Genomic DNA, 14581 nt, shown 5'->3' on the forward strand with positions numbered 1-14581 from the left:
CTATTAACACCAGTTAAATAGGTAAAATTGAGCAAAAAGATATCTGGTAGCCTAGTGGTAAGAAACTGTACTACAATCCCAAAGACATGTGGTCTGAATTTATGAACTGCTCTGTGGGAGAAGGATGGACAATCTTTTCCTGGGCGATTCTGCTTCTGAAAACACACTAGATGGTCAGCTATGTGTTGGTTCCAACTCAATGACAGGCAACAAAAAAACAACAATAGCATTCTCATTATTTTAGCAAAACAATATGCATTTAAGCCATTAGCTGTGGAACAAACAGTATTTCCTTAAATAGAACTGATAGAATAAAATCTATTAAGTAAAATTCTTTCTCTTTTCAAATTATCTGTTAAAAACTTACATTCACAGTCACATAATTAAATGAATATTTACCTTCGAGGATGGTTGGCATCAAACAATGTGTTATCTTCATCCTCATCATCTTGTTCTAAAGGTGTCAATTCCATGTTTTCTATGTTGGTGTCCAAAACTCCATATCTCCTTGTCTTTCGGTTTCTTCTCCTCATCCTATTTAAATATAAATGTAATTTTAATATAGAATCTTATTTTACATTAATGATTTTAATACATATCCAGCAAAAGGAAAGCTGTAATATGGGGATGGAAGTCTGATCTCTACCCACTTTATAAAGGGGAAACTTTCCCATCAATTCCACAGCAGCAAATAGATAGTGTCTAGGTTAGACATGTCATGCCCCCATGCTGCTTCATCTATTTGTTCCCAGAAATCACTGGGTTTGATATTCTTTATTGACTCAGAAACTTCACTCATTGTACCAGGAGTGACGTTTACTAGGGAACTAGGCTGGAGAGTGGGAGAGGTAAAGAGTATCTCACAATGTAAGTAAAGGTTTAGTCCAGTAGACCTAAGGCAAAATTTTCAATTAGTCTAGGCTCCAGTCTGCAATTCAGCAGTTAGCTTTCCCTTCTATCATCTAGCAAAAACAGCAAAATCTATAGCTTTTATCTCAGGGATCCTGTAGTTAATACCTTGTGGTTTCTCCACAGAAATGCCATAGTCTCACCACCACCAACAACAAGATCTCACCATCAAGGTCTTGGCCTCACCAGTCTCTCTCTCATGCCAGAGTCATACTACTCAGAGTGGGAAGCACTATTTCTCTTATTCTAGTCTCACAGATGTTGACAATTTTCAAAATTATGCATCTGCAGTTCACGTAGCTATGGCTAGAAAAGCTAACTTTTAAGCTAACACTGCAGGTCTTTATTTCTTAATAAGCAGTAAATTTGAAAAAAATGAATCTATTCCTTTACCATTAACATCAGGAGGATCAAATGTCAAATTTGGATTTCAGGAATATCATCCATTTACTGTTTAGGATTTTTTGTAATTCACGAAACAAAATCCACTCCTATGGATGTCAACACTATGCTTCTATTACTCTCCTTTCCCTCTGTCAGTCCAATGATACTGAACTATACACTTTTTAGCCTTAGATTAGGTCCCACATCTTTACCAAAGCTCTCAATCCCTGTTTTTCCTATCTCCTTCATACATTCCTCTCAGCAAGAAATGCATTTTAAATGTTTCCTTAATTTTCCGAAGTTGTTGTTATGTGCCTTTGTGTTGACCATGACTCACAGCAACTCTATGTACAACAACTCTAAACTTTGCTCTAACCTGAACCAATCTCACTGTCTCTGACACACTCACTAATTATCCAAGTAATTGTGTCAATCCATCTTATTTGGGGTCTTCCTCTCCTGCACTATCCCTGAACCTGTACAAGTATGATGTCCTTCTCTAAGGACTGGTCCCTCCTGGCAACATGTCCAAAGTATGTCAGATGGGGCTTCAAAATTCTTGCCTCCAAGGTTTTACCCTCTCTAGGACACTCCTCTTTGTTCTGCCTTCCAGAATGGTGGTACCATTTTACAATCTTCATTTTCTTGATGTTGACAATCTATATTTCAGGACTACAGTCCATAATCCTCCGCAGAAAATTCTTCAGGCCTTCCTCAGTTTCAGCAAGCAAGGTTGTATCATCGACATAACACTGGTTGGTTATGATCTTCCAGCAATACTGATGCCACATTCCTCCTCATAAAGTCCAGCCTCCCAAATGTTCTTTAATCTTTAATAATAAACTGAAAAAATATAGAGACAGGACCCACCCCTGATGTACTCCTTTCCTCATTCTGAACCATATAGTGTTTCTTGGCTCTGTTTTAATGTCTATCTCTTCGTCCAAGTATAGGTTTACCATGAGCACAATCAGTTGGTTCTGGGATTCCCATTATTCTCAAGCTTATCCACAATTTGTTGTGATCTACACATTGAAATGCCTTTGCACAGTCAATGAAATACAGACAGATATTCCTCTGGTACTCTATTTTCTGCCATGATCCATCTGACATTGGTGATGATGTCCTAAGTGTCATGGCTTCTTCTACATCCACCTTGTTTTTTCTGGTAGTTCTGGCAATGTACTAGTCATTTTTGGATAATCTTCAGTAGGATTTTGGTTGCAAGTGATATTGCTCAATAATTTCCACATTCTATTAGATCACCTTTTTTTTTTTAAATAAGAATAAATTTGTATCTCTTCCAGTCAGTTGGCCAGGTGGTTGTCCTCCAGATTTCTTGGCACAGCCTGGTGAGCATGTCCAGGGCTACATCTTTTTACTGAAACATGTCAAATAATACTCTACCAATTCCTGGGAAGTAGTTTTTGCCAATTCCTTTAGGCAGTTTGAACTTCCTCCATCATTGGCTTCCGAACATATGTTGTTTCATAAAATTCTTTTGTGTCTACCAATTCTTTTTGGTACAGTGACTCTATGTACTCCTTCCATCCTCTTTTGATGCTTCCTGGGTCATTCATTATTCTGCCCATAGTATCGTTATGTATTGTAACTCAAGGCTTGAATTGTTCTTCACTTCCTTCATCTTAAGAAATGTTGAGCAAGTTTGTAGCTTTTGATTTTCTGATTTCAGCTTTATACAGTTCATAATACTACTTTGCTTTGTCTTCCCAAGCTGCCCTATGAAATGTTCTGTGTGCTTTTGAATTAGTTTCAACTCACAGAAACGGATACAATGTACTATAAAAGGAAGCCTTACTAGGCACCACGCAGCATCCTCACATGTCTACTGTGTTTAAGCTCATAGTTGCAATCATTTCATCAATCCATCCTGTTGAAGGTCTTTCTCTCTTTCACTGTCTACTTTTCCAAGCATGATGATTTTTTTTCCCAGGGACTAGTACTTTCTGGAAGAAATCCATGTTTATTCCTGCTATAAAAAAAGGTGACTTGACAGAGTATGGAAATTATCAAACAATATCACACACAAGCAAAACCCTGCTGTAAATTATAAAAAAATTACTCAGTCTATTGACAGAGAACTACCAGAAACACAGCTGGGTTTAGAAGAGGCTGTGACACTACAGACTTTATTACCAATGCAGGTGGATTTGGGCTGAAAGCAAAGAATAACAGAGGAACCTCTACCTGTGTTTCACTGACAATTTAAAGGCATTTGACTGTGTGGATCACAAAAAAAATGTGGTTAAGCTTGAGAAGAATGGGAATCCCAGAACAGTTGATTGTGCTTATGAGAGACTTATACTTGGACCAGGAAGTAGTTGCTGGAACAGAGCAATGAAACACTGCATGGTTCAAAATTAGGAAAGAAATTAGTCAGGGATGCATCCTGTTTCCACTCCTTTTCAATCTGTATTTGGGACAGATCATGTGGGCACTTGACTTTATGAGCAGGAATGTGACATTAGGATTTGACTGAAGACTCATCAACAACTTGTATTATACAGATATATAAAGTTGCTTTCTAAAACAGAGGAGGACCTGAGGCATTTGCTGCAGAAGATCAAGGACTGTAGACTGCAATATGGATTGAAACTCAGCATCAAGAAGACAAAGATTCCCACCACTGAAATAATTGGCAGCACTATGATAGATGGTGAAGAAACTGAGATTGTTAACAATTTCAACTTGCTCGGCTCCACAATCAACATTCTTGGCACTGTTGTTATGTGCTGTCGAGTCACTTGCGACTCATAACAACCCTATGTATAATAGTCCTAAACCCTGCTCTATCCTGTGCCAATCTCACTGCCTCTGACACACCCATCCCGATTACCCCAGCCACTCTTCCACTCTTGCACCGTCCCTCCACCCTCCCAAGCATGATGTCCCTCTTCAAGGACCTGTCTCTCTTTACAACATGTACAAAGTATGTCAGACGGAGACCCAGAATCCTTGCCTCCAAGGAGCAGCAGTCAAGAAATTTAAAAACAAAAACAAAGCAAAACAAAAAAACCCACACCATTCCCCCCCCCCCCCACCGTGTACCATCAAATTGGATCTGACTGGCACAGGAGGAGATTGCCCCTCCTTCTCCAGCAGAGCATCTAGTAGATTCTAAACACATGCCTTCAGGATTGCAGCACAGCTTCCTGCTACTAGGCTACCAGAGCTCCCTTAAAACAAATAAACAAACAAAAAACACCCTACAAAAATGCAAATTTCATTGCAGAAATCCACTGTTAGAGACCTCTCCAAAATTCTAAAGAGGAATGATGTCAGTCTAGAAACTAAGGTGTACCTGATTCAGGTCATGGTCTTCATAATTATTTTATATGCGTAAGAAAGCTGGATAATGACTAAAGATGATAGAAGAATAGAAGCCTTTGAGCTGTGGTGCTGGAAAAGAGTAATGAACATACCATGGACGACAAAGAAAACAAGCATGTCTGTCTTAGAGAGAGTGAACCAACTTTCTCCTTGGAGGGAAGGATTTTGAGGTTCCATCTCACACACTTCAGGCATAGTAGGGCCAGGAGGGCCAGTCCTTGGAGTAGGACATCATGCTCAGAACGGTAGAGGAATGGTAGCGCAGGACAGGAAGACCTTGGATGAGATGGCTTGGCACAGTAACTGTAGTAATGGGGTAGGTGTATTGGAGTCAGTGAGACTGGTTCAGAATCTGGCAGGGTTCAGAGCTATTGCAGAGTTGTTATGAGTAGCAGGTGACTCAATCACACATAACAACAACAACAACAGGCCTTCCAGACAATGTACCCAAAGTAAATGAGATGAAGACTCGCCACCTTCACAAAATACATAACAAGCATAAATTATTGAACAGAAAATCAGTTTGCTCTGTTATCTTTCAATCCACAATGGAATTCTAAGAACAAATTTATACATACACTCAAATCCTTGACCAGTGATTCATAAAGTTCTTGATGCATATAACAAATCACCTGGAAAAAGTTTGATAAGTCCAAGGCCAAGATTACCCTTTTTACCAATAAAATTAGAAGGCACAAAAGTAGATACTTATTAAATACCATCAAGTTAGCTTCAACTCATAGCAAACTTACATAAAAGAGAACAATTTACTATTTAATCCTACACCAATTGCTGCTGTACTTAAACTCACTGTTGCATCTATTTTGTCAATCCACACAATTAAGGCTTCTTCTAGTTTACCAAGCATTGTCTTTCTCCAGGCCCTTGCCCATCTTGGTAACATGTTCAAACTGGTAATGTGGTTTAATGTAGAGAATGTATTACTAATTTATAGAAGAACGACTCGAATAGTACTAAATTTGTTTCATACTCTATATTGAAAGATCAGAAATGGAATAATGTTTTAGTATATAATGATATAGAGCTTTTGGTTTTGCTTTAATTTTGTTAACAACACAATCCCCTACTATTTAGGTTACCAGAGTTCTTTGAGAGAAATATGAGGAGATGATCCTTACAAGGTTACAGTTTATTAGGCTCGTCTGCTAGCCTATTGGCATTCTGAACTCTCACGATGGTATTATGAAAGAAGAGGCTTGACCATTATGCTTTCCTCAAGATCACCAAACCAAAAACAGAAATTCACCGTGACTGAGCTGGATCCAACTCACAGTGATGCTCCATCAAGTTTCTGAAGCTGTAATCTTTACAGGAAGAGAATGTTCATTTTCCTCCTAAAGTGCAGCTGGTGGATTTGAACCACTGACCTTTTATTTATCAACATAAGAAACATACTATGGTCCCAGACCTCCTCCTATGTGCAAGATATGATAGTTATAAAATACTAACTTTTAAGTAGTTACTTCTACCTTTTAGTATGCACTGAACATTATGTTTAAACAAGAGTACAGTTTGCGCATGGTACTTTTCTTATAGATGTATAATTAAGATCAACTTAAACCCAAATTGTCTATGTGCATTGATAATTATACACATAATTTTCTACTAGCACGCATAATAACTATATACAATAATCAGAAAGCAAAACTGTTGGCTCCTAATGAAAATAAATAAAAAGAAAGACTTAACTTACAAATAAAATAGAGGGAAGAAGGTAGGCCTCAGAGGGTAAAGGAAGCATCTATATGGTTTATTAATTTGAATTAACTTCACCTATCATATTGCACATACAAAGAAATAACCCTTATGACATCCATTCTGTTCTTGTTGCTTTAAAGTGCCATCTAGTTAGCAATTCATAGTAACTCTATGAAGGGAATCATGCTTGATCTCTTCAAATTTTATTATTATTCAAATAGTTATCTTAATAGAGATGCAGGTTCCCCAACATTCCATTACATGCAGTTTAGTAAGAACTGTTTCTGTTTAGATAACATGTATAAGTTACAATATAAAACTATAACTGCCATAGTAAGCTTGATAAAATTTTATGTAAAAATGTATGATGCCACATAAAATAAACACAACAGAGTGAAAGTCCATTTCCCTTTACTACTCTGCAGAAAGAAAAAACTCAATCACTGTAACTTGCCGCACTCACTGTAACTTGCTGCACTCACTTAGTTCCAATCTCCATTTCCTTTTGTCCTTTTGTTTAACTGAACATTTGCTGGGTATTCAATATGGAATATAGGTAATACCATACCTTAATTTCTCTTATGTGCAACCAAACTTAGACTTGAGAATACATTATTAACTACAATGTATGTGTGTGGTGATTTGGTACAAAGGGTTAAGGACTCCACTGCCTCCTGAAAAGTTGGTGGTATAAACTCATGCAGTGATGCTTTTAAAACTGGCCTGGTGATTTGATTCTGAAAGGTTACAGCCTTTGAAATTCTATGGAGTAGTTCTACTCTGTACACATGAGATCTCTATAAATCAATACTGACCTGATGGCAACTAAGAACAATTACACATACTTGTACATACACACACCTATACACATACACACACACATGCATGTGCACATATTCTCTCCTATGTGACCTGACATGGTAAAAAAGAGCTCATAAAAATACAATTAGTGGCAAAGATGTTGTTGTGACTATTTTTTGTAAAAAAATGAATTCATGAACAAAAATTAATTTCAAAGTACATTCTCACCCATTGTAACATAAGAAAACAAAAATCAATGAGATGCTATTTTAACTGCGTTACATCAGGACATACCACTAAACTGATATATGATAGAAAGTAAAATTCTTCTCATCTATCATCTTCATTCTTCTTTCTCAGAACCCAATTCATCATCATCAGCTTCTTGTGAGAAGTAGACAGCAATAAGATATCAATAAAGTCTGACATTTATGGACCAAAGGAAGAAGATTGGGTAGGAAAGTGGCAGTTTGCAGTGCAGTTCCAGCAAAGTTAACCAGGCCAATGAGATGTCTGAAAGTGTAAGTAGCAGGGTAGATAAGTACCACACCAGTCAGAATGGTGAGGCTCTGCTGTTTTCAATCATTATCTGGAACAAGCCAAGAAATCATGGTCCTGGCATAAGTGCTACAGTGGACAAAAGACAAGGCACCTGAAGTTGTCAATCAACTATGAATCCTGAACTGTTTCTCTTCAATAGCAAAGTCTGATCATTGTCTTACCAAAGCTCTATTACAGTCATCTTCTGAGAATCAATGATATTATTTATTTTGTTCTAATATACCACTTTTAATAGATCTCTATCTCCTGACTTGATTATTAAATGAGTTTCCTAATTTTGTACCTCTGCCTACTTTGATCACACACTAACCTTCCTTCATCCTCTAAAATAACCAACAATGTCCTATTGTTTTTAGTATTACAAAATTAATCAGAAACAAAGGTCAGTATGGTATGTATGGCTTATACATCTCTCTATGTGATTTTACTACACTCCTCATTTCACATTCTATTTGAAAGACACACAAACTTCTCTCAAGCTCTATGATGGCCAAGTTATCAGTTCCACTGGTCTCAATCTTTCCTGTGTCCATGTATTCCTGTGTTAAAAGCGATCTATTTTTCAGATTTAAGTTAAATATTATTTCCTTAGGGAACAAGTTCCTGATCTATCTAGATAGGTCACAAATCCATATTACATTCTCCCTTAGCACCCATGTACATCACCTTTAAAGTACATATCAAAGTACATTTCTGAAGTTGCTATGTGCCATCAAGTCAACTACAACAGGGGAAATCTATAAACAGATCTGAACTTGCCTTATCCTGTGCCATCCTCATAATTCCCGCCATATTCAAGCCCACTGTAGTAGTCACTGTGTCAATCCATGTTTTGTTTTGTTTTTCTTTGTTATATGTCAATTCATCTTGTTGAGGGATGTCTTCACTATTACTGAATCTCTACCTTACCCACCATGATGTCTCTCTCCAATATAGTTTTCTCCTGAAAATATGCCCAAAGTGAGACAAAGTTTCACCATCCTTGCCTCAAAGGAGCACTTTGATTGCACTTCACTCAAGATAGATTTGTTTGCTCTTTTGATAGTGGTGTTGCTGTTTGTTGTCAGGTCAGAACCAGCCCACAGCTGTCCCTTCAGTAGATTTTCAGAGGCAGGAAATCTCATAGGGAGAGAGTGTCCATCCTTCTCCTGCAGATTATCTGTTAGATCTTCCGGTGGATTTGAACCTCATGCCTTTGGGATTACAGTGCTGCTTCTTACCACTAGGTCATCAGAGGATGAATATTAAGTACTTTTTGCTAACACTACAATTAAAAGGCCTCTATTCTTCTGTGATTCTTATTCATTTGTTTATTTACTATTTAGAGGCAGGGTGAGAAAAGGTATGCATCAGAGGTATCTTTTCAATCTATATGCTTCTAGAATAGATCATTCAGGAGTCTGGACTTTATGAGGAGAAATGAAGCATCAGGATTGGAGGAAGACTCATCATCAACAACATGTGTTTTGCAGATGACACAATCAATGCCTGCTGAAACTGAAGAGAAAATGAGGTGTCTGCAGCAGAAGGTCAAGGATTATAGGCTTCAATATGGATTGAAGTTCAATATCAAGAAAACATAGATTCTCACCACTGGGCCAACTGGCAGCTTCATGATGGATGGAGAAGAGACTGAGATTGCTGATTGTTTACAACTTCAGCTTGCTTGGTTCCACAATCAGCACTTCTTGGCACCTGCAAGTCAGGAAATCAAAAGATGGATTGCACTGGGCAAGTGTGTTGTCAGGGACATCATCAGAGTACTGATCCACACACACCATAGTCTTTGTAATTACTTGCTATGCATCTGAGAGCTGGACAATAATTAAGAATGACAGAAGAAGGATTGATGCCTTTGAGTTGTGGTGCTGGAAAAGAGTACTGAACACATTGTGCAGAACAGCCAAGAGAACAAACTGGTCTGTCCTGGAGAAAATGAAACCAGGCTGCTCGATGGAGGCAACGATTCTGAAGCTCCACTCACATACTCTGGGCATGTGGAAAATGAGAGGGACATCATTCTTGGAAGGGTAGAGGGATAGTGTAGGAGAGGAAGACTGAGGATGAGTTGGATTGACTCTGACTGGAGCAATGGGACTAGGTCTATCAGAGATGATGAGATTGGTTCGGGATAGGGCAAGGTTCAAAGGAAATGTGCATAGGGTCGCTATGAGGTGCAGGTGACTTGATGGCAAATTAACAACAAGAAGCAGTAGAAAATACCGTGGCTTAAATTATATACATTTTAGCCTTTAAACTGACATTCTTGATTGCTAGCACTCTGAAGAGGTCCTTAATAGCAGATTTCCACAACGTAAATTATCTTTTGATTTCTTGACTGCAGTTACCATGGGTAATTGTCGATCTAACTACAATTAAATAATTCACAACTTCAATCTTTATTCCATCTAACATGATATTGCCTATTTGGTCCAGCTGTTGTTGTTATGTACTGTCAAGTTGGAACTGATAAAAAGCTGACCTTCTAGTGGGTTTTCAGAAGCAGTAAATCACATATTTCTTCCATGGTGCAGTGGTGGATTCAAATCATTCAAAGCCCTGTCCTTACCAGTAGGCCATCAGTAGTGAGGATTTTTGTTTTCTTTATGTTGACATATAACCCATATTGAAAGCTATAGTCCTCTATCTTCTGCAGTAGGTACTTTCCCCCCTCCCCCTTGTTGTGTGCCATTGAATCGGATCTGATTGGCACAGGAGGAGATTGCCCCTTTCTTCAGAAGAGCATTTGATTGGATTCAAACTGAGCATCCCTGGGATTGCAGTGCAGCGTCTTGCCACTAGGCTACCAAGCTCCCTTGCAGTATGTGCTTTGAATCTTTTTCACTTTCTGCAAGCAAGGTTGTGTCATCTGCATAACATGAGTTGCTGATGAGTCTTTCTCCAATAGTGATGTCACATTCTTCTTCATATAGTCCAGCTTCTCAAATGTTTGCTTTTAAAAACTGAAAGATACATGTCTTGCCTTCTAGAAATTAAGAAGTGCAGGGGAATCCTAACTCATTAATTACCAATTCCTACTCGTACCAACCTTATTAAAATTGACCCATAGAGTTTCTGAGGCTAGAAATCTATAGAAGTCGACTTCATCTTCTCTTTGTGCAGTGTCTCAGGTAAGACTGACAACTATTTAGTTAGTGGCTCCATGCTTAACCTATATTTAAGCATCATCTTTTAGGAGCCATCAGTTTTAGTGTCTTTTCCTCTCTCTGTGTTTCTGGAATTATTTTCCTTTAGTTCATCTTCATTGTTCCCTTCTTTAATCATTCTTTTCCTAGTACTGGAATTTCCAAATATTTCAATACGGAATGGACCTCCTTTCTATCATCATCCATTATATACCTGCAATATTCAATGCTGTTACAATTAGTAAAACTTCTGTTTTGTTATAAATAACAACAACAACAACAACAAAAACCCATTTGAAGAGAAATAGCTGAAAGTAGACTCAGTTACAGGAAAAGTTCTTAGATCAGTCATCCAAATAAAGGCAAAAATTTGTTTTCTATAAAATATAATTTCTTCTGAGATATCAACTGACTTTCAAATAGCTGTTATGGAGCTATGATCCCACTAACTTTATTTTTTAACTCTATGTGCATCAAAATAAAACATATTGCCACTGAAATTAACAGTACTCCTCCACCAGACTAGTATAACATCTTAGTTAATTTTTATATCCAAATCCTGGGAATGTCTTTCAAATCCAAACTGTGACTTGATCTGACTGGGTTTAAAATTGGTCTTCAGAACTTTGCTGAGTACTTCATGAAAACTGTCCACATTTAGCACCATTCCTAAAAGAATTCCCTTAACACAGAAATGATTTGGTGTTGAGACAGTCCACTGTGGCTGAAAAACAGGCAGAAGTCAGTACAAACATAGTTTCAGACACCTGTTCCAAGTACATATTAGCTTCTGTATCCTATGGAATGAGAATAGCTAGAAAGCATCCTCTCCTAGAACATCACCTTAAAAAAAATACAGAAAATCCTTTTAATGGGACATGAAGAGACAGAAAAGTAATTTTAGAAACACTTCTCACTCATTCACTATATTAGTGCTGTCAAGTCAGGAACCAACTCATAGCTGGCACTCCAGTGGGTTTTCTGGGACTGTTAAGTCACACAAGAGACTGCCCATCTTTCTGCTGCAGAAGGGCTGCTAGATTAAAACTGACAGGTGCCTACATTTAAGTTAGCAATGCAACTCCTTAAGAACTATGTCTGCAAACTTCCTTATTATTTGCCCTACTTGCTTCATATCTACCATTAAAACATTCCTATAAATCAAAATTATATCTATGTTATGGAAGAAAAATATGATTAGTAGGAAAAATCAGAAGGAACCAACAAAAGAAAATATTAGATCACTAATAATTTGAGTTGTATTGTGTTTGCACATTTTCTGACCTATTGTTGTTGTTGTGTTATATCAAGTTGGAATCAACTCACTTCTAACCCTTCAGTGGGTTTTCACAGGGAGTAAACTGCACAGACAAAGATGGCCCATTCTGCTCCCAAGAACATATGGTGGATTTGAACTGCATGTCTTTGGGGTTGCAGTGTAGTTTCTTACCATTAGGTGCTAAGAACTATGCAGATTTTTCAAAGAATCCCTTCAAGCAGACACGATAATTTTCATTATTTTACAGAAAATACGCCAACTTCTAAAAGGTCATATAACTCACCAAAAGTCAACTAGTGATGTAAAGCAGGGTCACTATGAGCCAAAGGTGACTTAATGGCACATAACATTAACATTACCAATTCCTGAATTATTATTAGAAATAATTCTGGGTAAAGGTCTTTAATCAGTTTCTTCCCAGGTATACCAACAATTAGGCTCTTCATTGGTCCTTGTCCTCTTAGTCCCTTAGGACCATCTTGCTCGGACAAATGTTACTACTTTTTTAACACTACTAATAAGTCTTCCAAGCGTTGAGGACTCTCCTTCATAGGGTCGCTTGAGTATCCTGCGACTCGATGGCAGTTAACAATAATAATATCTACATAGAAAGATCAGCTGGTTCAGTGGACAGAAAGTGGTACTACCAAGCCAAAGGTGGGTGACTTTTAATCTGTGGCCCTCATGCCTGTCTTTCATTGTTTTTGTTCAGAAATTCCCCTGGTGTATAGGTCGTATAGCCCTGGTGTACAAGTCAAATGCGTTAATGGTTGGCTACCCAATGTGGACAGAGAGTGGGGTGGAGCTCCCCAATTAAAACAAGCGTGGAAGGAGGAGTGGCGTCCACTTCCATAATAGCTTGCCTCCGGAAACCCTATGAACCTGGAGAGAAAATGAAAGGCACCCAAGCATCGAGGACTCTCCTTCACAGGGTCGCTATGAGTCGCCTGCGACTTGAGGGCATTTAACAACAACAACAATAAGTCTTCAAAGGCACTTTAGTCCACTAGCAAGCATCCTGCTCAAAGACGCTCAATTCTCTAGCTCCATGGATTTATACACCCCTTTTCTCCCTGCTCTGGAGGTTAGAAAGCCCATTTGCCTCCTAGAACAGTATTCTAATTCTGGTCATGCTATTTTTCTGCCACCATTTTTCACTATCTCATGCTACCTTCACTTGCTATAGAAGATCAAATCAATATGGACTGCATCTCAATGTTAAGAAAACAAAATTTCTCATAACTGGACCTATAAGCAACATAGATGGAGAAAAGACTGAACCTGTCAACAACTTCATCTTACTTGGATACACAATCAATACACTTGGTACCAGCAGTCAGGAGATTAGGATAAATATTACACTGGGAATTCTGCAGTCAGGGACCTGTCTCCAAATCATTGAGAAGCAAAGGTGTTTTAGGACTAAGGTATGCCTTTTTCTGACCATCATTTTTACAATCACTTGCTTTGCCACTGAGAACTAGACAATGAACAAGGTTACAGAAGAATTAATGCCTTTGAAATCTGAAGTTGAAGAATACTGAATATCTCATGCTGTTGTTATGCGACCCTATGTACAACAGCCCTAAACCCTGCTCTATCCTGTGCCAATCTCACTGCCTCTTACACACCCATCCCGATTACCACAGTCACTGACTCAATCCACCTCATAGAGGGTCTTTCCCTTCTGTGCCATCCCTCCACCCTCCCAAACATGATGTCCCTCTCCAAGGATCTCTCCCTCCTTACAACATGTCCAAAGTATGTCAGACGAAGCCTCAGAATCCTTGCCTCCAAGGAGCAGCCTGGTTTAACCCTCTCCAGGAGGAATCTGTTTGTTTTCTTGGCAGTCCAGGGTACACTCAATACTCTTCTCCAGCATGGACTACCAAAAAAGCAAGAAGGTGCAGCCAGAGCGGTCTCTGGAGATCAAGACGATAAAAACTTCATCTCACATCCTTTGGGCATATTTCTAAGAGAGTTATTCAATGGAGAGAACATCAAGCTTGGGAAGTGGAGGGACAATGAAGGAGAGGAAGACCCTCAACCTGGTAGATTGACACAGTGACTGCAGCAATGGGCTTGAGTGTGTCAGAGATTGTGAGGATGCGACAGGACAGAACACGGTTCAGATCTGTTGTTCACAGGGTAACTATGAGTCATACTTGACTATATAGCACCTAACAGCAACAGCAAGAACAACAAACCACCAAGAGAAAGACGGAACAGGTTATAATTGTCGAAAAATGTAATTAACAAAAGAATACCTGAACATTTATTTTCTCAACCTAATCAGACACAGAGATGGCAAAGGAGGTTGAGTTTTCAAGCATGGAAATACAAAGGAAGAGGAACAGTTGTAAGCAGACACTGGTGATTGGGACATGGAATGTGAGAACCATGAATGTAGGAAAATTAGATATTGTTAAGG

The 14581-nt window shown here is 38.5% G+C and overlaps 1 protein-coding gene across 1 annotated transcript in view; it reads right to left on the bottom strand.

Annotated features, from left to right (window-relative positions):
- Positions 1-395: 395 nt before the first annotated feature.
- The window catches only part of LOC102858352 (membrane protein FAM174A-like), a 27303-nt gene continuing 13117 nt past the window's right edge, over positions 396-14581 (bottom strand). Inside the window, exon 2 of the mRNA XM_006902448.1 lies at positions 396-534. Coding sequence (XP_006902510.1) covers positions 396-534 — 139 coding nt within the window. The remainder of the gene's footprint in view (positions 535-14581) is intronic.

This window comes from Elephantulus edwardii, unplaced genomic scaffold (genome assembly GCF_000299155.1).
Source record: "Elephantulus edwardii isolate Elephantulus edwardi_28Jun2011 unplaced genomic scaffold, EleEdw1.0 scaffold00413, whole genome shotgun sequence".
NCBI classification, from domain to species: Eukaryota; Metazoa; Chordata; class Mammalia; order Macroscelidea; family Macroscelididae; genus Elephantulus; species Elephantulus edwardii.